This window comes from Engraulis encrasicolus, chromosome 1 (assembly GCF_034702125.1).
Source record: "Engraulis encrasicolus isolate BLACKSEA-1 chromosome 1, IST_EnEncr_1.0, whole genome shotgun sequence".
Taxonomy (NCBI): domain Eukaryota; kingdom Metazoa; phylum Chordata; class Actinopteri; order Clupeiformes; family Engraulidae; genus Engraulis; species Engraulis encrasicolus.
Window position 1 is genome coordinate 42,580,530 of NC_085857.1, and position 25,844 is coordinate 42,606,373.

The window sequence follows — 25,844 nt, forward strand, 5'->3', positions numbered from 1 at the left end:
GGCGCAATGCTTGATTGCGATGACTTGAGTGCCATTTTTTAAACTTTTGCATTTTATTATCGGAAATGAGTGTTAATATGTCCTTTCATCTATGGGCAGTCATGGGTGAGCGGTTGGGCAGTCATGGGTGAGCGGTTAGGGCGTCAGACTTGCATCCCAGAGGTTGCCGGTTCGACTCCCGACCCGCCAGGTTGGTGGGGGGAGTAATCAACCAGTGCTCTCCCCCATCCTCCTCCATGACTGAGGTACCCTGAGCATGGTACCGTCCCACCGCACTGCTCCCCATGGGGCGCCACTGAGGGCTGCCCCCTTGCACGGGTGAGGCATAAATGCAATTTCGTTGTGTGCAGTGTGCAGTGTTCACTTGTGTGCTGTGGAGTGCTGTGTCACAATGACAAAGGGAGTTGGAGTTTTTTTAATTTTTGCCATTCAAATATTATGAGAACATACCTTAAACCCATATAAAATGCATATTGTAATTCAATCCAATACAATGCCCAATACAAGAATGTCACTTGCCCAAAATGTTCTGAAATGGATATGGTCATTTTGGATAATGGTGATTTTGCAACAAGGCTCTTCACTTTGTATTTGGGTTTAGTTTAGATTAAATACGAGTGAAGCCGTGGCAAACTCTTAGACTGAAGCAAGCAGGACACTCAAAGCTGAATGTTTTTGTTCATGGCTTCTGCCTTGAGTGTTGTGTCATTTAAGTGTGAATTAGCGTGTGTGTGTGTGTGTGTGTGTGTGTGTGTGTGTGTGTGTGTGTGTGTGTGTGTGTGTGTGTGTGTGTGTGTGTGTGTGTGTGTTGACATGAAAACACTGTGAGAGTCTGACTCTCTACCGAGCTCTGTTTATCTGAAGTGCTAGTCAATAGGGGTCAGGGACGTCGTGAACTTTAAAGGCTGAGCTGAGCGTATTTCAGACAAACACTGCTGCCTTTTCACACATCTCAGTGTGTGTGTGTGTGTGCGTGTGTGCGCGTGTGTGTGTGCGTGTGTTCAAGTCATCTGTCTGTTCATCTTTCGGTCCATTGTCTGTAAGGATTGACATTCTCAGCTTTTAAAAGCAGAGGTTTTTCAAGGCTTCTAGTGTGCATCAACATATTGAGTACTTATTGTGTTGTAGGACATGCAGAGTGAAATTGCATTACTTTTTAGTCAGTCCTGCCTTGTGCACAAGTGTGTGCGCGTGCATGTGCATGTGTGCGTGCGTGCGTGAGTTTGTGAAAGTGTGTTTTCTTCACACACATACTGTAGGTTTCAAATGGAGTTTGTCCCAGTTTTTGCTGAGATGTGGGTTGTGTGGGACGTGTGGATTGCCAGATAGGGAAGGCAGGCCCTGCCATGAGCCAACCAGTAGGGCACTCGTCTACCATGCGGTTGACCCGTATGGCACTCGTCTTCCATGCGGAAGGGTCCTTTTGCCAACCCTTCCCCGTCTCTCTCTCCACCCACTAGCTTCCTGTCACACACTTCACTGTCCTGTCATAAAATAAAGTCAAATCGACCAAAAAAACATCAGATTGGGAAGGCAGCCATTGCTGTGAGCGATGCATGAAAACTGAGAAAGTGCCCTGCCGCTCTCTTCAGCAGAGATCAGGTTGCCAGCCTGGACTGGTTGAGCCAGACGAAGAAGTGCAGACGAAAAGTGTGTGTGTGCGTGTGCGTGTGTGTGTGTGTGTGCGTGTGCGTGTGTGTGTGTGCGTGTGATCTGCATAGTCTTTGTTCTTCCAGATTATTTGCACACTAAACATTATATGTGTGAACTGAAGAGCTCAATTTGGGTGTGGACACGACTGTCTGTACTGTATCCGTCTGACTGTCTGTGTGTCTGTCTGTCTCTTCACTTGTCTGTCTGTCTGTCTGTCAGCCCGGCGGCTTTTGAGTATATCTGTCTCACTGTTTGCCTGTGTGTGTGTGTGTGTGTGTGTGTGTGTGTGTGTGTGTGTGTGTGTGTGTGTGTGTGTGTGTGTGTGTGTGTGTGTGTGTATGTGTGTGTGTGTGTGTGCGTGCGTGCGTGTGATCTGCATAGCCTTTGTTCTTCCAGATTATTTGCACACTAAACATTATATGTGTGAACTGAAGAGCTCAATTTGGGTTCGGACGCGACTGTCTGTACTGTATGCAGTCTGCCTGACTGTCTGTCTATCTATCCGTCTGTCTTTCTCTTCACTTGTGTGTGTGTCTGTCTGTCTGTCAGCCCGGCGGCTTTTGAGTATATATCTCTCACTGTTTGCCTATGTGTGTCTGTGGGCCTATGTGCGTGCGTGCGTTTGTGCTTGTGTGTGTGCTTGTGTGTGCGTATGCGTGCATCCTCGTCTCCTTGCGTTAGAATGTGAATGCGTGTGCCAACCTCTATGGGCGTCGTGTGTGTGTGTGTGTGTGTGTGTGTGTGTGTGTGTGTGTGTGTGTGTGTGTGTGTGTGTGTGTGTGTGTGTGTGTGTGTGTGTGTGTGTGTGTGTGTGTGTGTGTGTGTGTGTGTGTGTGTGTGTGCGCCAACCTCTATGGGCATCATCTCTTGTGTGTGTGTGTGTGTGTGTGTGTGTGTGTGTGTGTGTGTGTGTGTGTGTGTGTGTGTGTGTGTGTGTGTGTGTGTGTGTGCGCGCGCCAACCTCTATGGGCGTCATCTCTGATGCACTCCCCGTGTTTGGTACCAACATCATCCAGTCTGTCAGTGCCTTTGGCAGGCACTCTGGCAGGCAGCTGCATACTGGCGCTCTTGCGTAATGTGCGCTCCCTTCCTCCCTCCCTCCATTCACCTGACTGACTTCACTTCCCACAGACCAAGACCAATAGGAAGGTCCTCGCCGCTATTACAGGTTAAGGGCACGGTGTCCTAGCCGCCGGGATACAGAAAAAACTAACCTGTGTGGCCCCCTGTACAATTCGGAATGTTACGTTTCATTTAGCAGGGCCCTGCCGTGGCCATCTGGTAGGGCACTCGCCTGCCATGCGGCTGACCCGGGTTCAATTCCCGGCCCGGGTCTTTTGCTGACCCCTCCCCGTCTCTCTCCCCATTCACTTCCTGTCTACCTCTCGTACTGTCCTTTCTATAATAAAGTCTAAAAAGAACACAAAAAAAGAGTTTCATTTAGCAGACTTTTATCTTGTCTAACATGTCATATTTTATGTGAAGCTCCATTACATTAAAATTATATCGGGGGCCGGTTAAAACTGCCTCAAGGGACGGAAACGGCCCTCAAGACATAAGTTACCCACCCCTGCTCTGACAACACAAACATAAATCCATCTGATTTCCTAGATAAACTAAATGGCAAACATGGTAGAATTACAAAGCATCGCCAAAGTGTGTCATCAGCTCTTTAAGGTGAATGAGGTCATGTAGTGTAGTGTGTAGTAATTGTGATCAGGGCCGCTGACAGCTTTTGCTGGGCCCAGGGCAAAGTCATCTGAAAGGGCCCCCCTCACCCAATACATGACATGCAATGGGGACCCAATTCTGGGCCCCCTATCTCACTGGGCCTGGGACAACATACCCCCTTGTCCCTCCCTGTCGGCGGGTCTGGTTGTGATTCCTTCAATTATGCAACACGCATGGTAGTGTACTGTCAGCGTATTGTGTAAATGGTCTGGGCAGTGCGGGCCACTGACACTGTTTGGTGCCGCATCATTTGCCACAGCAGTAATGCCATGGTGGCATACATAATCCTGCACATGCTTTTGAACATCTTGTATTGACATTTGCAGTGTGTGCGTGTGCGTGTGCGTGTGCGTGTGCGTGTGTGTGTGCGTGTGTGTGTGTGTCCATGGCCCTTTCTGTAGCCTATGTCTATGGATCTTTTTTGTGCTCTACGACATATCTCTGCATAATTCAGGGGGTCTTTTCCAAATGGTTTATGGGTAATCCACTTGTAGCCTGAAGAGAAGACAATGTGGACAAACTTAAACTCAAATCCTCATAACATTGGCCTTTATTTATTTCAGTCTTTTAAGTCCTAGATTGAACATAAAGAACTGTAGTGTTTTTATGAAGTATTTGATTAATCAAATGCAGCTATCTAAGTCGTGTAGCTTAACTTTATATATTTTTATAGACCCCTTTACTGTTTGCACACAGATGGGACGTAATCGAGCTGCGTGTCGACCATTTACCGCACATTTGTCAAAAAACTTGCCAGTTGTTTTTTCCGAGATAAGAAAACGGATGGTCGAGGGGCGCTGTGGCGCAGTGCTCTAAGCCCCCCACATTTGGGCTTGCATACCCACGGGGCCCCCAGTTTGAGTCCGGCCGGGGTCATTTCCCAATCCCATCCCGTCTCTCTGTCCCACTCGCTTCCTGTCACCATCTCAGACTGTCCTATCCAATAAAGGCATATAAAGAAGCCCCTAAAAAATATATTTTAAAAAAAGAAAATGGATGGTCACGATAAAGTGGGCACCACAAACACTGGGACATTCCTGATGATTTCCTCAGTCCAGTCAGTATGTTTAATTGCTTGTAACCACAAACATTTCCTATGCTTCTGGAACAGCGTATTCCCTCTCGGAACAGCGTAACACGTTTACTTTTTAGGATCTCTATTTCTTTACATCCGTACACACTTCAGGACGACCTGTCTTCTCTCTTCGGGGTCTGCACTGTCTGTTTGTGCGTGCGTGTGTGTGTGCGTGTGCGTGTGCGCGTGTGTGTGTGTTTGAGCCAGCATTGCGCGTGCAGTCAGTGATCACGTAACTTCGAAAGGGGTGTAGGCCTACAGAAAAGGTCATAAGACAGACTTACATGTACGTGACCTTTAGCCGTTTGACCAATGTCATCCATGTCCATTGTCTAGCAGTATATTTTTACTGTGGATTAAAGGTCTCCGCCTCTCTGTTGTTCTTTTCTCTCCTCTTGTCCTCTTTTCATCTCTATCCATCCGGATGCTCTCCTGGACTGAAACCTTTAAAGGAACAGTCCACCCTTTTTTGATTTTCACATATTTGCTGTATTTCCAAGCGTCATTAATGAATGTGCATATCATGTCCTTCTCAGTGTTTTCAGTGCTCAGATTTATTGGATCAGAATTATTAGCATAGCTTAGCATAATCACTGGAAGTAAATGGGCAGCATTAGTATCAAGCCACAAGTGATAACCGGACGGTTTTAAATAGCTGTTTTGCATTCATTTTAAAGTAGTGTATAATTACATTTGATGATGTTTTGTTTGCTCCCCATAGACTTGCATTGCTACTCTTAATTTGGCTGTAGGCCTACTGTTAAACTAGGTAATACAGAGTGTCGTGGAAAGCACGCACATCCAGCAGGAAAGCATCAGCAGGTGACAAATCAAAAAACTGTCATATGAAGGAGCGGGAAAGGATCTGCACACTGCTTGCAAAAGACTTCATTTATTTGGAGCAACGATGCCTGAAGATCTATGATCAAAACGTTGCTCCAAATAAGTCTTTTGCAAGCATTGTGCAGATCCTTTCCCGCTCCTACATAAACTAGGTATAGAAGAAAATGATATGCACATTCATGAATAATGCTTGGAAATACGGCAAATATGAGAAAATCAAAAAAGGAAGGACTGTTCCTTTAACCCCTTAATGCACGCCGCACCAACTGAGGCACACCGTTATAAGCTTAGTCATTGAAAGGTTAATCACCATAGTAATACCCTACTATGACATAACACAGGGACTTAAAGCCTGGTTGAAACTACACGACTATCGCAACGATTCTCGGCTGAAAACCCCCCTTACGACAATCGCTGGAACGTTACCCCCCAGGACAATCGCAAGCGATTGTCGGGAAAGATTTCCTCGTCGTGAGCGACGTTCTAATATAGAACTTTGGCAGCTCAAAGAGTCGCCGATCGCAAATCGTAGAAATCAAACAGTGTTTGATATTTGGGACTGGAAATAGAACGTCGGGCATTGTCTCGGTGGCTGCGAGCAGCAACAAAATTGACAGTTGTGATTCTCTTCTAGTGTGCGGTGCACCTCGACGCCAAAATCGGACACACAATCGCTAGTCGTGTAGTTTGAGCTTGGCTTAAGTAATGCACTACGACTCGGCCATTGCCATTATGGTAACAACAAATTTATAACGTTGCGTTTTAACGGGTTAAAGCTATTGATAACCACAAGATTTAAAACCATTACATGCACGGTTTTAAAGGAAGATTGTATCATTTTAGTTGTTCTTTTTTCTAAATGTATGCTGCCCATTCACAGATGTGATCATTTCCTGAATATTTACTAAATAATAAAGTAATATTTATTGGTCTGACCAAAGTACACTAAGTTTTGCGGCTGAAGATGTCTATCACTGGAAATTCAAAATGGAAGACATGGAGAAGATCCACCTTTTCATTATTAAAAGTGGTATTTTCCGAGTCATGATGAATAAATAGAAATTGATGTTGCTGGTAGATGATCATGAAAAAGATTCTGCCCATTTTTGAATGAGCAGAATAAATTCTAGCAATAAATGACTACAAAATCACACACTCTACCTATAGATTAGTATGATTTTAAATAACACCAATATTTAACCATTGCCAATGACCATGGCAGGGCCAAAAAGCATGTTCAGCATGTTTCTCACTACTCGTGCCCCTATGCTTAATCGCCAAAGACAGTTGTCAGCATAGTGACCACCAGACTTGTGATTGTGTGTGTTTGGCGAACAGGAAGAAGCCTGTCTGACGGCTCACGCACATGGCCGGTACTAGTCAACTTGGTGCCCTAGGCAAGCACTCCCTTCCCTTTTAATGCATTTCGACATTGTCACCTGTAAACATAGCGCCATGCATCTGATCGAACACAGCCAATCTGCGCCGAGTCCATGCATAATCATTATCAACGTGTTAAGTGTAGAGTTTTTTTTTTTTTGTTAACTCATTTTGGCCATTTCTGGCGCCCCCAAGACATTTGGCGCCCTAGGCGACCGCCTGCTGTGCCTATGCCTCGCGCCGGCCCTGCTCACGCACATGCAGAGAACTTCAATAACTTTTGCTGACGCACATACAACACTCTGAAAACACACTGTGGTGCCAACCAAACTTGTCGCACAATCAGAAGGCCTCTACAAACATATAAGATACCCCCCCAGGGGTGAATTTCTCAAAACCAAAGTTGCTAACTACAGTAGCTACTTTGCTGTTCTCAATGCATTTTCCCATTGGCAACTACCGAAGTTGCTAACAGGCTAACAACTTCTCTTTTGAGAAACTCACCCCTGCACGGGCCCACATGAGTACATGAACAGACGCACACAATTATTAGACATGGGATTCGGCCTTAAAGTGATACTGTCCCATTTTTGGAAATAAGGTTATTTTACACCTCCCCTTGAGTTAAATAATAGGGTTTTACAGTTCTCCTGTACTTTCAACTGTTCTCTGGCTATGGCAGTGCAAATTTTACCTCCATGCTAGCAGTTAACAATGAGTCCTATGAGACCAGCTCACGGCTAAGTGGTCTCATAGGACTCAATGTTAATTGTTAGCTTGGAGGTCAAATGTACACTGCCATAACTAGAAAACAGTTGGAAGTACAGGAGAAAGGTAAGAGCCTATTATTTAACTCAAGGGGAGGTGTAAAATAAGCTTATTTCCAAAAATGGGACAGTATCACTTTAATCTCCCATGAGCTATGTTGTCGCTTTAGCCAGGCTACAACTCTCAGTTACACTGAAAATCATTTAGTCTGATAATGTAGTCTCCTTCAATCATACATACTCAGTCACCCACTGAAATACCCATAACCCCCCCAACACCCCCCCCCCCCTCTCTCTCTCTCTCTCTCACACACACGCACACACACACACACACACACACACACACACACACACACACACACACACTCACACTCGCACTCACACACACACAATTTCAATCCTCTGCGCAGTTCTTATTAAATAGAGAATTGATTGCAGAGTCCACTTCGTCTCTGACTTTGATACACACTCCCAGACTGCTACTCTAAGTGCCATCCAGTGCTACTCCAGAAGGAGGTGATTATGCTCGGGCTTAAGCAAAGTCTCGTCTCTTGGTGCTGGAACAACAAGACAGCTTTTGTTCAATTAGAGGAGTCAGCTTTCCTTTTACAGAACTGCAAAGGGGTGACTTTTTTCAGGTGACCTAAAGGAATCTGTTTTCAGCTCACGGTGAACTCTTTATTTTACTCTTCTAGTTTCCATGAAGCTGTCCCATTGCTTTTGGATTGGCCATTCACAATATTTTTGCTTGAAACTTCTTGGACTCTTACTGTGTTTCGTTTTTTTTTTATTTTCAAATGAAATTTCTTTTTTTTCATAACAAGTATACACTCTGGTGAATGCTATAACCTTCCAATCCTTTTGAAAACCTTACCATCCTCTTGAAAATCCATGACCGTTATAGTATATGTGCAATGAGCTTGTTAATCAGTGTGTGAAAAGGGTGAGTGGGTGGATGAGTGAACAAGGTGACCCCTGCCTTACCTCCCAGCGTGCCACGCCAAATCAAACCAGGTCACTAAGTAACCTGAGCTACTGGCATTGAAGCTCCTGCCTGCCTGCCTGCCTGCCTGCCTGCCTGCCTGCCTGCCTCCCTGCCTGCCTGCCTGCCTGCCTTGCCTGCCTGCCTGCCTGCCTGCCTGCCTGCCTGCCTGCCTGCCTGGCTTGCCTGCCTACTTGACTGCCTGCCTGGCTTGCCTGCCTGCCTGCCTGCCTGTCTGCCTGCCTGGCCTGCCTGGCTTGCCTGCCTGGCTTGCCTGCCTGCTTGCCTGCCTGCCTGCCTGGCTTGCCTGCCTGCTTGCCTGCCTGCTTGCCTGCCTGCTTGCCTGCCTGCCTGCAGACTGTTCAGATGGGCAAGTGTCTGACACGGCAGTGCAGCCCTCTGCTAGTGCTGTACAATGCTCAATAGATTATCAAGTCAAGTCGGTTTTATTGACAATTTCTTTACATGCATTGGTCATACAAAGAATTTTAAATTACGTTTCTTACTTTCCCATCCAAGAGCTTAAATAACTCATTGCTCGTTTGCCAGATTGCGTCAGAATCTGGATTTCATATAGCGATAGCGATTTCATATAGCGATAGCGATTTCATTAAGCTCTTAACAAACAAACAAACAAATCAAACAAAGAAAAAGAAAACATAACTTCTCTGACAAAGGTGCTGCAGTGGTGTGAAGATTATTATTAGTTCTTGCTTGGCTACAGAACAGAGGCAGTGGCTTGCTCAGACATTTTAGGGGGCATGGGCATGTGGAACTTCCGGCTGCCTTACTAAGTTATAGAGGCTATATACTGTATTATATCAGGGCATTATAGTCACATGCTTTTTGATCTTTAAGCATTTGTACGTTATCATGTCAACATGGACCACAGTACATTGTGACAAAAAACGTTCAAAAAAGAACACTCAAATAGGGCAGTTTTTCTCAAGAAGGGCAGGTGCTTCACCATGGGTTGTACATTTTTGTTTTCCCCTGGCTGTGCGATCGTGGGTGCGCACAACTCAACCTCTAATTATTGGAAACCGCTGTTGGTCAAAAAATTAGCTCACGTGGTTGGCTGCCAGTGTCTTGCCCCTCCTCACAACACCGTGTTTATATGTATAAAAAAAAACAGTGTACTGTTAGGGAATGGGACACAAAGTTGCACATCCAAAAGACAGCCAAAACAAAATTTGAGGGGTACATAACCATTCTGAAACTCCTATTATGCATTGATGATGCAAGCCCATCCTTACTCACCCAAACCAGATAAACATTCTTCAATGGTAGGTCTCTCAATGGGAGTAGATGTCAAATTCCAAAACCTTCACCGCTAAACCTGGCTTCATCATTAGCCCTGGGCCAGTACTGCTTAAAGGGGTATGCCACTATTTTGGGGCTTAATACAGTTACAATCGTTGGCTAGGGTTTATAAAGGTGGTAAAGTGTATTGTTTTTCATGTTAAGAGTTGTCTTGCTTTAAGACAAGTTAAAAGAGGGAATATGTCGCTAGGCTGGTGAAAGTCAATGGATCCGTGTAGCATTGTAGCATTGTAGCATTGTTCACTTAACCACCTTTATAAACCCAAGCCAACGCTTTTAACTGTATTAAGCCCCAAAATAGTGGCATACCCCTTTAACGTACCCGTGGTACAAGTGGGTTTCCATTTGTTCTCAAAGAAGTGAATATGTGCATTGTCTCAGGTGAATTTTTCGGCTTTCACATTTAACAGTCTGTATGCATCGTGGGACAGAAATGACATCGGGACAGGACAAGTTGTGTGCCTTGGCTGTGGAGACTGCCTTGTGTTTGTTTCATTCCTTCTACAATTTTGTACATCATCTACTTTTGAAGCTGAAACATGTACGATGATGGTGGCTAATTGTGTGCTAATATTGGAGTTTGTTTTGTGGTTTTTTATCATTTTTTCCAGGCTGAGAGATGTAGGGTGGCGGCAAACGGCTCCGTCATGTACCACGGCAAACAGCAGTCATCGTCCCCCGTCACACTCACCCCCATGTCTGGTAACAGCACAGACATCAGTGGCTCAGCCTCCGACACCAGCGCCCCGGTAAGACCTCATGCTTCACTTCTTGTAGTATTTCGGCAACACTTTAGAATAATTACCTATTCACAGCTTTATAAACACTTTATAAATAATGAACTAATTATCAACAAAATGTTTACAAATGTTTATAAATGGCCAAGAAATACTATGTTAACACAGCAGACACAGGGTGTAGGGGGTATGTTGAAAGGGATAGAGCTGAGAGGGGGGTTGCTCTGTTGCCATTGGGGGGAAAGTAGTCTACTTTAATTATTTAATACAGTACTAACAGGGGCGATGGGAGGGTTATGACAAGGTCAAGAGGGGGGGCCTTTGATCAAAAAGGTTGAGAACCACTGACTTACAGGAATAGTGTAGAGTAGTGTGTACTTTCTTGTCCCCAGGGAGAGGTTTGTGTTAGTTAGGCTTAAACATTCACTGCATTACATGCAACATTCACATGGTACATTGAGTCAATAATACATGGAACTGGAATAAAACAGAAAATTATACATAAAACACACAACTATGCATAAAGAAGCTGTGTAAAGCATAGCACGGCTGCTATCTGTTCATTTGTAGCAGGGGTGGGGAACCTTTTTCATCGGAGGGGCCACTTCAAATTCCTCCAAGAGCCGTATTATGAACAAAAGCTAGGATTTCCCCCTGCACTTTAGGCCTATATTGAAGGCAGCCACTTTTAAAACAGACCCACCTTCTCTAGGTCCACTGACTATAACTTAATTGTATTGTAAATATAATTTCTAAGATTCTTTTACAAAATATTTCATATTTCATGTAAAGCTCATGTAAAGCTAAATTCAAATTATACAGGGGGCCGGATAAAACAGCCTCAAGGGCCGTAAATGGCCCTCGAGACATATGTTCCCCACCCCTGATTTGTAGCATTGTAATGCTCACTGTTCCGGCTTCACTGTTTGTTGATAAGACTGCCATCATAGTGCTCTACTTCTACGACATTGACTGGAGTCTTTAGTAATACATTACCACTTGGCTATTGCCTTTTCCAAGAATTTTCAGATGACATTTTTTTTGTCAAGGTGACCAGAGGCACAAAGTCATTATGTAAACCACAAGAGCATACAAACAACAATATTAAATCGGTTCTAAATCTGCAAATGTTTGGTAATACCAACGTATTCCTAGTGGAAAGGCTTGTGAATAATTGAGCTTATATGATTACTGATTATTTGTCCTATTCGTATGTGTTATGTGATATCCCCATTTTTAAAATATTTTTAAGGCTTTTTATACCTTTTAATTTTGACAGCGGAGGTGAGACAGAAAATGAGTGGGGAGAGAGAAACGGGGAAGGTTCGGAAAATGACCTGGGCCAGTGTTCTGACAGGTTTTCCTACATTGTCATATTTTCCTACGTAATATTGTTTACAGTAAAATACAAAACAGTAACACCAAACCGGGTGTTTTACGAGATGAAAGATATGAATATAAAATGGCATGGTCATGGATACAAGTACTACCAAAAACCTGGATTTTTATTAAACGTTAGCAAAACCGCTAGCAAAACCGCTAGCATAACGAGTCAGTTAGCTAAGTTGCCAGGGTCACACTTCAATTTCTAAGACACACATACACAAATAACTATAATAAACACACACTTGTAGTGTAAATTGTAAATTTAAGTACTGTATTTATCTGTTCTCCGCTAATATTGCACAGTCTTAGGATCAGCTGGTGTTGACGTTTCATGGTCTGCGCATGCCCAATAGGGGTTTGTAGGATTATCTGGCATGTAGGAGTATTTTACAGAACACCGGAATCGAACTCGGGTCGCCAGCGTAGTAACCCAGTGCCCTACCGCAGGCCACAGCAGGCTACAGCAGGCCCATATCCCCATTTTATTTGTCCACATTTCTCCATGTTGTTATGCAAGAGGGCTTATTAAAGATAATAGTCCATTTTACAGTATATGATAATAGTACATACTGTATGTATAGTATTCACATAGCCTATATGGCAACATACAGTACACGCATAGCCTACATCAGACGTGGGCAAACTCAGGCCCGGGGGCCACATGCGGCCCGCTCAGCCATTTCATGCAGCCCTCAGAGCCTTTCCAAGAAAAAAAAACGCAGATTCATGGTCACACATTCTTAAATTGGCTACCTAAAACAAGGGTCTTGGAAATTAAGATTACTGAAGCCTACATCTAGGTACAATTAGTAGGAATGGCATAACTTACAATGGTGTAATTACGTTGACGTACACCATTTCTTATTATTGGCACGGGCAAGTTGCCTACGACCTGCCCTTTGGTCAACTTTCTAAACCCAATGCGGCCCTTGGGCCAAAATAATTGCCCACCCCTGGCCTACATAGTGACATAACTTGTTGTTTAGGCAGGCTTGCTCGAGGACACAAACAGGTTTCAAGTGACGTTTTCACACACATGTAGTGCCTCACAATGCCATTTATTGACCTTAATTCGTAAATGTTGGTCAGTAAAGGTAAAAAGGTGAGACCATCGCCCTAGTTGTGTCATTGGCAACTCGTGAAGCACCGCTGTGCAGTCTTTGGGTACAGTACATGATGGGGGGGGGGGGGGGGCACAGAGGGCTCACTTGTCCCGGGCCCAGGGAGAGAGAGGGGGGCCCAGAGTTGGATCCTCTTTACATTGTACCTGTACATTGTATTGGGTTTGGGGCCCTTTCAGATGTCTTTATCCCAGGCCCAGCCAAAGCGGTCAGCGGCCCTGGTTGCAGTGTGAACTCAACACTTAAAGATTCACACTCGCAGTGTGGGGCCTACTCTCCAAGTGTTGCATTAGCCAAAAAAATATTGTGTAGCAAGACAGCCAGGGCTGGACTGGACCCCAAAAACGTCCTGGGCCTGTTCAATATACACCAGCCCCTCACACAACCAGAAGTCCACTGGCTATATTAAAAAGGGACCTAGGAGGGACACAGACGCAGTATTCGGGCTCATGCGATTTGAGATTTTTAAAATAAAAAATGTGGGTATGCTAGAGCTGAATGAAGGCATCCTAATGCAAGAGGAGGGTCTTAGCTTTTAAATGCAACTAATGTCATGTTTTTATGTGCTTCGGAGGCTGAGATATTAGGTTTGGGCGGACCTTTATTTTCTTTTTCAGTTTTCTTATGTTTGATCCAGCACCTGTGCCACTGATGTGCGCACATTCTTTGACTTTTTGGATATTAGGTTTGAGCGCCAGTATGAGGGCACCTTTTCCCAATAAGGCATTTAGCAGGCGTTTTCTTGCAGGTGGCTTAGGCGAAAAGCGGTTAAGGGGAAAATGAATACATTTTTAAAAAACAGTCGGTCCACTGGGGAAATGCCCTGTATGCCTGATTACCAGTCCAGACCTGAAGACTGCTACACGCCGAGACTGAAGCATTCTGGTCCTGATTGGGTTACCTCGTTCCTCGACCCCCCGGGCGCGTCCAACAATAGTCCTCCATCCCGCGCTCATTATGAGTGGGTGTGTGCCGCGGCTTAGATGCCTGGCCCCATTGTGAGAGAGTGACCATAGTATTTTTTTCTGTGTGTGTGTGTGTGAGTGTGTGTCGTCTAGGTTGTGGTGAGTAAGTGAGTGGGTGGGAGTCAAGAGCTCACACACACACACTCACACACACACACACACACACACACACACACACACACACACACACACACACACACACACACACACACACACACACACACACACACACACACACACACACACACGCCATTCCTTATGCATTGTTCTCTATGGACAGAGGAAGTAACATGGTGTACATGCATAGAATGACCATTCTTCTGTACGTGCAGAACTGTAGGGTGTAGGGTGTGTGTGTTTGTGTGTGTGTGTGTGCGTGCGTGCGAGTGAGTACGTGTGTGTGTGTGTGTGTGTGTGTGTGTGTGTGTGTGTGTGTGTGTGTGTGTGTGTGTGTGTGTGTGTGTGTGTGTGTGTGTGTGTGTGTGTGTGTGTGTGTGTGTGTGTGTGTGTGTGTGTGTGTGTGTGAGTACGTGTGTGTATGTGTGTGTGTGTGTGTGTGTGTGTGTGTGTGTGTGTGTGTGTGTGTGTGTACGTGTCTGTGTGTGTGTGTGTTAGTGTTTCCTGGGGAAGTGACTGACTTTGGGGTCTGTACGCCTCATGCTTTGCCTATCCCAACAGGCGCACCCACCCCACCCCTTCCTGGCTTGTCCCACTTGAACGCCTTTAAACGGTTTCATGACACACACACAGACACACACACAGACACACACACACACACACACACACACACACACACACGGCGTTCCCAAAGCTGGGTGCTACTGTTCTGCTGCTCTGCTGCCAGGCCTTTTCCCAGGGAAACGTGGGCGGACAGTTGCCACTTGTAGGAGTCTGGGAATTCTTGACGAGTGAAATCACGCGTTATAACATCGCTATTATTAGTGATTCTACATTGCATGTGACTGAGGGATTGTCTAATGTTAGGAAGTGGCTGGATAGGGCGTACCCTGAGAATTGTTCCCCTTTGGGGATGTTACGACTTTGTAATGATATTATTTTAAGGTCCCTGTTCAATCATTCCCAGGGATAAGTCGCATAGGCGTCAAGTTAGGTGGCTCTCTGACCGAACGTCATTGTATTGTTTTCAGAATTTTTTGATGTACATTTCATGACATGCTGTGGTGATGTAATATTACAGTGTTGTCTATGTTGGGATGTTTGAATACGTCATGAGTGAAATCGTGTGCTAACATTAGTATTATTAGTGATTCTGCATTACTGCTGGTGACCTGACACTGACAGGATCAAAAGATTTTCAAATCTTAGGAATTGAGTGGATTGGGAGTAGCCTGAGAAGTGTTCTCTTGTGGCGATGTATTATTTTTAAAGGGGCAATATGTAGGATTAAAACTTTAATTAATCATTGTCCCGAGTCAGCCGATGCTTATTTGAGTTAATAGTAAGTGAGCGATGACTCTCTCGACCACTTTCACGGTCCGCTGTCAGAGAACCCCAAATGTAACTTTTGACAGAGTGACCCGCACGAGTGTCGTGGGAAACACTCATGCGAAAATTTGCTTCACATAACGTATTCAGATTTGTATCAGCTGCTGGTATTTCGTGATGAAAAACATTCTCACAGCGAGTTTATTTAAACAGCATTTTTTTTCATGACTGTGTAGATTTTAAGACAGACATGCCACGGGCATGATACATATTCACATTTGTATCAACTGCTGGTATTCTGGAAAACATTCTCACAGCGAGCTTAGTTACAGCATTTTTCATGACGGTGTAGATTTTGAGACAGGCATGCCACGGACACCGCACAAACATTTGTAGTTAAGTCCCAGTAAAATATGGCAATGCATAGGATTTTTTCGTCTATGTGTTTGCTTTGCCTAGTTAAACAGTATAGCCAAATTAAGCGTAGCAATGCAAGTCTATGGTAGCAAACAAAACATCATCAAATGTAGGCCTACTACTTATAAACTACTCTGAAATGAATGTAAAATTTACCAGAGTGCAAAACAGCTATTAAATCCCATCCTGTGATTACATGTGGCCTGATGCTAATGCTCCCATTTACTTCCAGTGATTATGCTAAGCTAAGCTAATAATTCCGATACCAATACATCTAAGCACTAAAAATCACTGAGAAGAAAATCATATGTACATTCATAAATAATGCTTGGAAATACTGCAAATATGTGAAAATCAAAAAAGGGTGGACTGTCCCCTGTTCAATAGGCCTTGGGACAAGTTAGTTAGGTGAAAATCATTCTATTGTGATGCAAATTATTCATAATAGGGGTGCTGTGGCTCAGCTTTGTGGCGCGCCTTACCACATGTCTGCTACATTGCCCATGGGGGTCGGGGACCAAGGTTCGAATCCAGCCTGGGTCATTTCCCAACCCTACCACGTCTCTCTCTCCCAACCCTTTGCCATTCTGGTAGGAACGAACGTGTAACGGGGCATTTTAAAGTAGGCTACTTTCTTTCTCTCTTCTTTTTTCACAATCATGAAAAACACAATACATACATGAACTTGCCTGTAGAATTAATAAATATACTTAGAATAGATAGTCAAATACATTAAGTAGTGTAATAAATAGGCAGTAGAACAAAGAAATAAACTTGCTATCCCCCTTTCCTTTCCCCTTTCATCTTGAAATCAGGGACTACAGATGGAAATTAGCTATTAGCTATAATCTGGCACAAGCCATCTTTTTACTTTTGTAAACAATGACTATTGTGCATGGTCCCTGTTGAACTAAACTAAACTAAATAAACTAAACTAAACTTTATTTGTCTTGATTTTCTTTTCATCTCCTTCATGTTTTCCCAGGAGACGTCCCCCCTGCCCCCTAAGGACCACCGACCGCGGCTCTGCCACATCCAGCGCAACGAGCTGGGCTACGGCTTCAACCTGCACAGCGATAAGAAGCGGCAGGGCCAGTACATCCGCTGCGTGGACCCCGACTCCCCGGCCGAGCACGCTGGCTTGAGGCCCAGGGACAGACTTGTGGAGGTGAGTGTGAGGTGGAGGAGATTCTGGGGGGTCAGAAACGTGCAGAAACAGAGAGGATGAAAAAAATCAATTTTACTTTGGTTTATCCCATGCCCTTTTTGGGAAAAGGTGGCCTCTACCTAGTAAAACCTAAATATCTGTGAGTGGAGGATATTGTGGGGTCAGTAGAAGAGGCGCATCTTGTCACCGGGCTAGGCAGGGAGCCGCTAGGAGCACCCAAGCACCTAGTTGGTGAATAAGAGCTTACACTTAACTACAGTAATGGCGATTTTGGTTCTTTTGAATTCCTGCTTGGGGCCCCAGGTGACCCTAGAATCGCCTCCAGTCAGTAGGGGCCTCCATGCAGAAACGGAAAGGAATGGATATTTGAAAGAAATCACCACTACTTTGATTTAAAGTGTGAGCTGTTGTTCGCTATGTTGTGGCTTGGGGGCTTCAAGTGGCTCAGGGCCCAGGGACAGACTTGTGGAGTTGAGTGGAGCAGATTCTGGGGCGTCAGTAGGGGGCCTACATGCAGAGAGGAATGGACATTTGAAAGAAATCACCACCACTTTGGTTTAAAGGTGCACCGTGTGAAATATTTAGTAATTCATTTCCAGGATTCATGCTGCCCATTCACAAATGTTACATTTTTAACAAATACTTACCACCACCATCAAATTCGAAGTATTCAATATGACTGGGAAAATGGCACTTTTCATGCGTACATGAAAAGGGGGATCTTCTCCTCATGACATTTTTAGCTGCAAAACTTTCTGTACTTTGGTCATACTTGTAAATATTAGCTTATTAATAAGTAAATACTCATGAAAAGATTAAATTTGTTTAAATGAGAAGCATAGTTGCAATACCTATTTTGGCCACAATCTTACACAGTGCACCTTTACAGTGTGAGCTGTTGTTCACTATGTCGACTCGTGGCTTTGGGGGGCCCCAGGCTGCTTCCTTGCCTGCCTAGCCTCTGATTTGCAGAGTGGCGGGGCGGGCGAGGATTATAGCGCCGTTGGGATTAGTCGCAGATTGGCCGGGTTTAACGGGCGAGATTAGCGTGTCAGACATCAATTGGTGTGTCTGGACAAAGGTGTCTCTCTCTGTTTACATGCTAACCGTCCCGTCTCTCTCTCTCTCTCTCTCTCTCTCTCTCTCTCTCTCTCTCTCTCTCTCTCTCTCTCTCTCTCTCTCTCTCTCTCTCTCTCTCTCTCTCTGTCTCTCTCTCAGCCATGGACACACATACCCTTTCACCTTATCTGTGTGTGTGTGTGTGTGTGTGTGTGTGTGTGTGTGTGTGTGTGTGTGTGTGTGTGTGTGTGTGTGTGTGTGTGTGTGTGTGTGTGTGTGTGTGTGTGCACGTACGTGCACATGGCTGCTTTAGCACGGTCACTCAGACACGTACAGTACCTGTTAGGGTCAAGATGTGTGTTTTGCTAATGCGGCACCTCTTTGCCCAACAAAATGTCTGTCACCTCAAATCTTCTGTCCATCTGTCCATTGACACGCAATGATGTGACCGTTACATAATTGCAGACAAACAGGAATAGTGTGTGTGTGTGTGTGTGTGTGTGTGTGTGTGTGTGTGTGTGTGTGTGTGTGTGTGTGTGTGTGTGTGTGTGTGTGTGTGTGTGTGTGTGTGTGTGTGTGCGTGTGTGCGTATTTGTGTGCATTGTATTGAATGAGAAAGGTTTACATCAGGGATGGGCAACTGGCGGCCCGGGGGCCACATGCGGCCCGCCTCCTCACTCAATGCGGCCCGTAGATAAAACAGTAGGCCTAATTAAGAAAACAATGACCATATATTTTAAAACAACTACAGAATCAATCTGTAATCTTGGCCTCTGGAGTATTGAGTACAGAGTATTCTATTCCTTCCAAACAATATGGGCAGTCAGTGAGCAACCAACTGCACCTCCAACTCTGCAAATTGGAGTCAGATCCGTGGTCATGTGGCCCTCCGATTGTGGCGATGAAAAAACATGGCCCTCCTCATCATAAAAGTTGCCCATCCCTGGTTTACATGATGTCAATGCAATATGTGTTGGAGTTTCAGTATGTTTTCAGCACAATCAAATGCTAATGGTTAACGAGTAAAATGCTTTACTAACATAGCTAAAAGGAGGACCACTTTGCCAATGATTAATTAGTCTTCTAGCCATGGCCATTTAACATTGGCAAACATATTTTTGAAGCTATTTTGTTCCCTACAAATACGATGAAGGGGTCCACCCTGTTTAACAGAAGTACTGTATATCCAGTGGCTTCACACAACGCCTATGGAAGACATTCTCAAATGGTTTACTCTCTCATGCCCCCCACTGTTGGCTCCCTGTAAGTGCAGCTTATACAGGTCAACCTACTGTACAAGTGTCAATCTCACCATCATAAGCAGAGTTTTATAAAGTAGAAGTAGAAGTACTCTTGCAAATGTAATTACAACACAACACTGGTAGTAACCATGTAATACCATACCGCTAGTGTTGTAATTCCATTTGTTAGAGAAGGGCCTACTTCTACTTATACAACTCTGGGTGCATTTCTCGAAACCGTAGTTGCTACAGTAACTATGTTAGCTACGTTGTTGTTTGCAATACAATTTCCCATTGACAACTATCCAAGTTGCTAACTGGTTAACAACTACACTTTTGAGAAACACACCCCTGATCATAAGCTGTTTGATACTAATAAGACGCGGCTTTATACATTTGTTGTTACCAGTATGGTAATGACCAAGTCGTGGTGCATTACTAAAGGGCCTGTGTTGTGTCATAGTATTGTAGTGCTATGGTAGTTACATTTCAATGACTATTACAGCGTGCCACTGGAGGTACGGCGCGCATTAAGGGGCTACGGCAAGATTGTAACATCTTTCTAAAAACCATGGAACACTGACATGAACCTAGAAAGAATTACATTTCAGTTACGAGAAAAAAAAGCTTTGTTCTCCGAAGCATTATCCTGTTTTTTTTCTCCAAAGTATTCATGACATGGCTGGGTGTTAACCAGTGAGCAGTAATGTGATATGTCTGTTTGTAAACAGTAATAAGATATAGTAATGCCATATTTTTCTAGCTGCTGTGTATTTAGGTGTTATCTGTGTCAGGGCTGGAAATTGCCTTTGGTAAATGCAAAATCCGAAATGAAAAATAAATGCATGGGACTTGAAACAAAATGTTTCATATTACTCAAGTCTTATGTGGTGCATACTATTAAAGTGGCATATCGCGCGCACGCACGCACGCACGCACGCACACAAATCTTGTGGATGTGGCATCAATAAGAAAAGGGCTACTTTTGTAGTGCATGCCATGTAAAGCCATTAATCATTTTATAAGATTCATGCATTTAAAAAAATATATATATGGGATATTACCAGCCTCTGACAAATACATTTAGCAGCCAGTAAATAATACCACAAATTATTTTTGTGTCCTAAATTTGCACTTTGATGTTTTATGACCAGTTGGCTGGTGGCTGCTGCAACTTTCCATCATTAATACTGTGTGTGTGTGTGTGTGTGTGTGTGTGTGTGTGTGTGTAAGAGTAGGTTAGTGGGGTCAGAGTGTGTGTATGATTGAAGGAGGGGGTTCGCAGACTGCCGTAAATTATTTTCAGTGTAACTGAGAGTTGTAGCCTGGCACAATATAGTTCTCATAGGCTCTTAGTCTGGCCAAGCCCATGTGCTAACTGATTTCTCAAGCAGGGGCAAGACACTGGCAGCCAACCAATTTTTGACCCACAGCGGTTTCCAACAATCAGAGGTTGAGTTGTGTGCAGCTAGTGTCGCGCAGCTAGTGTCGCGCAGCCAGGAGAAAACAAAAATTTAGAGCCCATGTACAGTAAAAACGCAACACACTGCTACCCAAACAATCGAAGCTTGCTTAAACACATCATTGCGTTGAACACAGTGATGTTGCCCTTGCGCGTTGCCTGTATGGAAGACTGACTAGGTCGCAAAACTTTCTTCAAGCATTTTTATTTATTGCTACAGCATCAGTGTTTCCCATACATTGAGGAAACTATGGCGCACCGCCATAGTTTAAATTTGGCCGCCAATTTTTTTTTTTTTTAACTTAAAAAAAAAAAAAAACGATTTGAAAAACGATTTCCTTCGCATTTTCCTCCTGGAGTAAATACATCCTATAGAGAAAACCATGAGTGCATGAAAGACAGAGGGATCAAAAGCCCAGTCAAGTTGTTGTAGTTAACTTGGGTTTGGGAGCAATAAACCTTCAGAGAAGGGACAGTTGGGATGAGTTTACTGACACTCTCTAGGCTTTGTTTTACAGTTGTATGATAATGAGTTAGGCAACAGGCCTTCATTGACACAGCAAAGGAGACATCGGGCTTCATATAGAAATGAATGTGTAATGAATGTGAATATAGACATAAATGTGTAATATGTTGTTCAGCCCTTTTACTGGGAGGAATTTTGAAAAACCGGCCCTGTGACCAGCACCGCTTATGTAGAATGTGTACGCAGGCATGTGTGGGGAAAAAGGCATAACCTACTCTCTTAAACCCTTTTTGTCTGTGCGTTAACAATTTCACAGTAGACCCCTGCATGAGGGACGAATGAAAAGTCTGTTGCAAACAGAAATGATTCACTGTACTGCATTTTTTTATATAAATGACAATGTACTACTATACATGTCATAGGTAAAATCTTATGTAATTTCTCAAAACATAAATCGCTGAAATGTAGACCTATAGTTTCTCCATGCATCAATCATACTCATTGTTTCGTCGTTTTGCATTTACGCCGCGTGAACCCCCCCAATGGCCCGCGTGAAATCCCCCCCCCCAGTTTTCTGTGGGAAACACTGAGCATGTTTAAATATTCACGTCCTCTTCCTCACACACCTAACATTATAGGACGGTAATTTTTCCTGCTGACATACAGACAAACATACAGACAAACAGACAGACCAACGCAACCAAAAACATAACCTCCTTGGCATCAGAGTATTTTTCAGTATGCGAACCTGCTCTCACCCTTGTTGCGTCTTCCCCCGCCAGGTAAACGGCATGAACATCGAGCACCTGACCCACGCGGAGGTGGTGGCGGTGATCAAGCGCGGGGGCAAGGAGACCACGCTGCTGGTGGTGGACCCGGAGACGGACGAGCTCTTCAAGCGGCTCAGCATCACCCCCACCAACAAGCACCTGGAGGGTGAGCACACACACAGGCAGCAACACACATGCATATATAATACCCTTACACAGTGGTTCTCAAACATTTTCCATCATCCCCCCCCCCCCCCCCTCAGAGGGTCTGGATGCCTCCGAGCCCCCCAAGCAACAGCAGAACTCGTGCAGACTAATTTTACGATCACTGCGTAGATTCAAAGGAGAGGTGAGATAAAACAAAGAGGGACTGCAGTCGAATGCAGTGCAGATATGTGTTCATTTCCTACTATTCAAATTCATGACAATTAATAATATAATGTTGGTGAGGTCTTTAAACGTATTGGCTTATTGGCAAGACAGGAAATAATTGACTTAGGGAAAAAAACAAAAACATAAAATCAGATGTCACACGCCGCCCCTGCATTGCCTCCGCGCCCCCCCAGGGGGGCTTACGCCCCACTTTGAGAAACTCTGCCCTTACACATGCAATACACACTAGCCTCGCACACCATCCTACGTACTTCCGCCAATAGACTTGGCTCCGCACTACGTCTGGTAACTGTTGTCTGTGGAGCGATGTTGAGCGGTAGGATTTGGCCGGTGTTCTGACAAACGGTCCTACATTGTAATTTTATGCTAGGGTAGGATGTTCTGTCAGACATGTCTGTTAAACGGTCCTTCATCACCAAAGATAGACGTCAGACATGTTTGTTCAACAACTTATCCTGATTTTTCCGAAAATGTCCTTACCGCTTCCTGCAATTGCGTCAGATCAAACACCCTCCAGACTATGAATACGAAATGAAATGGTAGTATTATGGGATGGTCAGGAGGACCAGGCTAGCAATACACATGCACATACCCTTAAACATGCAACACACTTGCACATACCCTTACACATGCAACACACATGCACATACCCTTACACATGCAACACACTTGCACATACACATGCAACACACATACACATACACTTACACATGCAACATACATGCACATACCCTTACACATGCAACCAGGGACACTGGCAAGGGAGGACAAAGGGGTCAGTTGTCCCGGACACAAGGAGATGAGTGGCCCATAATTGGGTCCTCATTACATTTAATGTAATGGGTGGGGGGGGCCCTTTCAGATGACTTTGTCTTGGGCCCAGCAAAAGCTGCCAGCGACTCTGCATGCAACACACATGCACATACCCTTACACATACAACACACATGCACATACCCTTACACATGCAACACACATGCTGCACATACCCTTACACATGCAACACACATGCTGCACATACACTTACACATGCAACACACATGCACATACCCTTACACATGCAACACACATGCACATACCCTTACACATGCAACACACATGCACATACCCTTACACATGCAACACACATGCACATACCCTAACACATGCAACACACACGCACATACCCTAACAGATGCAACACATATGCACATACCCTAACACATGCAACACACATGCTGAACATACTCTTACACATGCAATACACATGCACATACCCTTTACGCAATACATTCACTTAATTATTGGTTATTTCATTATTTATTTCATGTCTGCAGTTGAAGCTGATTCAATGTAGTACTGTTGGTACTAGGGGTGTAAATCACAGCCTTCATGACGATACGATACGGTATCGATTTCTTAAATCAGGGATTCGATTTTTTCGATACTTAAGAATTCCCCATGATACGATGCGATTCGTTCGATTCGATTTTTTCCAATTACTTTTCCACTACTACTGTGTTAAGGAGCCAGGGCATTGCACAGGGGCCAGCGATTCGATTCTTTTTGATTCTTAAGAATGCCCCACGGTATGATGCGATTCGATTAAATCGCCGGCTGATACTTCCGATACATCGATACATTTCAAATTTATTTACATCCCTAGTTGGTACCAACAAGCACAGTAGAGTTGTTGGGGTAGTGTTTCTCAAGGGACGCCCTACAGCTCCCCAGGCGGTGTTGGGAAGCCCAAGGGGGTTGCTGAGAAGGGCACAGCTAAGAGTGACCAGTGCTTAGTTGCCATTTTATTTTCTTATTTCTTAGGGTGGCATTGGCAGTCTTATGTTGAGTTCAAGGGAGCGTTGGGAGGATTATGATGAGGTCCAGGGGGTGATTATTCAGAAAAGGTTGAGAACCACAGACACAGAGGGTCAGTCAGAACATAATATTATAATAATAATAATAATAACTTGGTTTTATATAGCGCCTTTCAAGGAACCCAAGGCCGCAATATGACAGTGCAATATGACAGTGTTATTGACCACATCTGATCTTGCATGTGTTCCTCCCTAAACAGAAGACTGTGTGGACGGCCCGTTCACAGACGACAATTCCCCAGAGGAGGGGGACGGAGACACAGAGGACCCCGAGACAGAGGACCCCGAGACAGAGGACGAGCTGTCAGTCGCCCCCTCCCCGATCACAGCAGACGTCAGGGTGGTGACGATGACGCGGGTCTCGCCGGCGGCGCCGCCGGTGATCAACGTGACGGTGATGGACCCCGCCGGGGTGACCAATCACGGCTCCCCGCGCCACTTCAGCCAGGACAGCTCCTCCTCCCACTCCACACTCTCAGAGATGAGCGCAGACCTTAGCAGCTCCGACAACAGCTCCAAGGTACCTCGCGCAACTCACCACTGACTAATGCTAATATTCAGGGCTCTAAATTAACGCCAGTCAACCGGCCAAATGCTGGCGAAGCCACAGTTTGGCTGGTAGAAAAGACTAACTTAATAGCCACTTCGACTCATTAGTGAGTGAGTGTTTGACTAGTGAGATAAACATCTGCTAAGCATTTTGGCTGGTGATGAAAAAAGTTCATTTAGAGCCCTGACTAAAACTAATATTCAGGGCTCTAAATTAACACCAACACACGTCAACCGGCCAAATGCTGGCGAAATTTCAGTTTGGCTGGTGTTAGGGTTGCCACATTTCAGTGGTAAAAAATCTGGACACATCGATGCGCGAGCACGAATCATTAATGATATGTGTTTATTTCAATGGGTAATATGAAGCTGGGCATTATAATAAATCAGGACAGTCCAGGAATTTACCCAGACAGACCATAAAAACCAGGACAATCCAGGAAAAATCTGGACGTGTGGCAACACTAGCTGGTGTAGAAAAGGCTATCTTACATTGGCTATCTGCCTCCTATAGATACTTCCAGTATCATGAAAAGTGCTCTGGTCGTCCTGAGCCAAGTACTGTATGTGAACTCGGTCGCACGCAGTTGCATGCATAATTTAAGGCACACAGCGAGCATATCCTCAGCCTAGACCACCACTAACCTCATGACCTGTCTCTGGACATACACACCGGAGCATAATCTGGATTTAGCACCTTAGAGCTATTTAGAAGCAAGAGCGAATTAGAGTCTCAAGCCATGTAGAGCCCACAGGCAGGGCCGCTGCTAAGCTTTTGGAGGCCCTAAGCATAACTGATCAGGAGGCCCCCTCATAATTAGATAATAATAATCTACTAACTAATGAATATATATTTTGCTCTGTTATTCAATATTTTTTCATGACTTTTTTTTAGTAAATCTCAATTTAAGAGGCCCCAATTTTGGGGGCAAAGTCGTTGGTGCCCCAAGCACTGTTGGGTGACCTAAGTACTCTGCGTACGCTGCGTACTCTGCTTATGGGTAGTGGTGGCCCTGCCCACAAGTATGTAGAGTCTTGTTGCCAGAGCTATTTGCA

The 25,844-nt window shown here is 44.6% G+C and overlaps 1 protein-coding gene across 2 annotated transcripts in view; it reads left to right on the forward strand.

Annotated features, from left to right (window-relative positions):
- LOC134452288 (Na(+)/H(+) exchange regulatory cofactor NHE-RF2-like) overlaps positions 1–25,844 on the forward strand; it is a 36,409-nt gene that overhangs the window by 6,348 nt on the left and 4,217 nt on the right. For both annotated transcript variants that reach the window (XM_063202647.1, XM_063202656.1), the window contains 4 exons: positions 10,366–10,503; positions 16,812–16,994; positions 22,005–22,158; positions 24,440–24,759. In XM_063202647.1, coding sequence (XP_063058717.1) covers positions 10,366–10,503; positions 16,812–16,994; positions 22,005–22,158; positions 24,440–24,759 — 795 coding nt within the window. The remainder of the gene's footprint in view (positions 1–10,365; positions 10,504–16,811; positions 16,995–22,004; positions 22,159–24,439; positions 24,760–25,844) is intronic.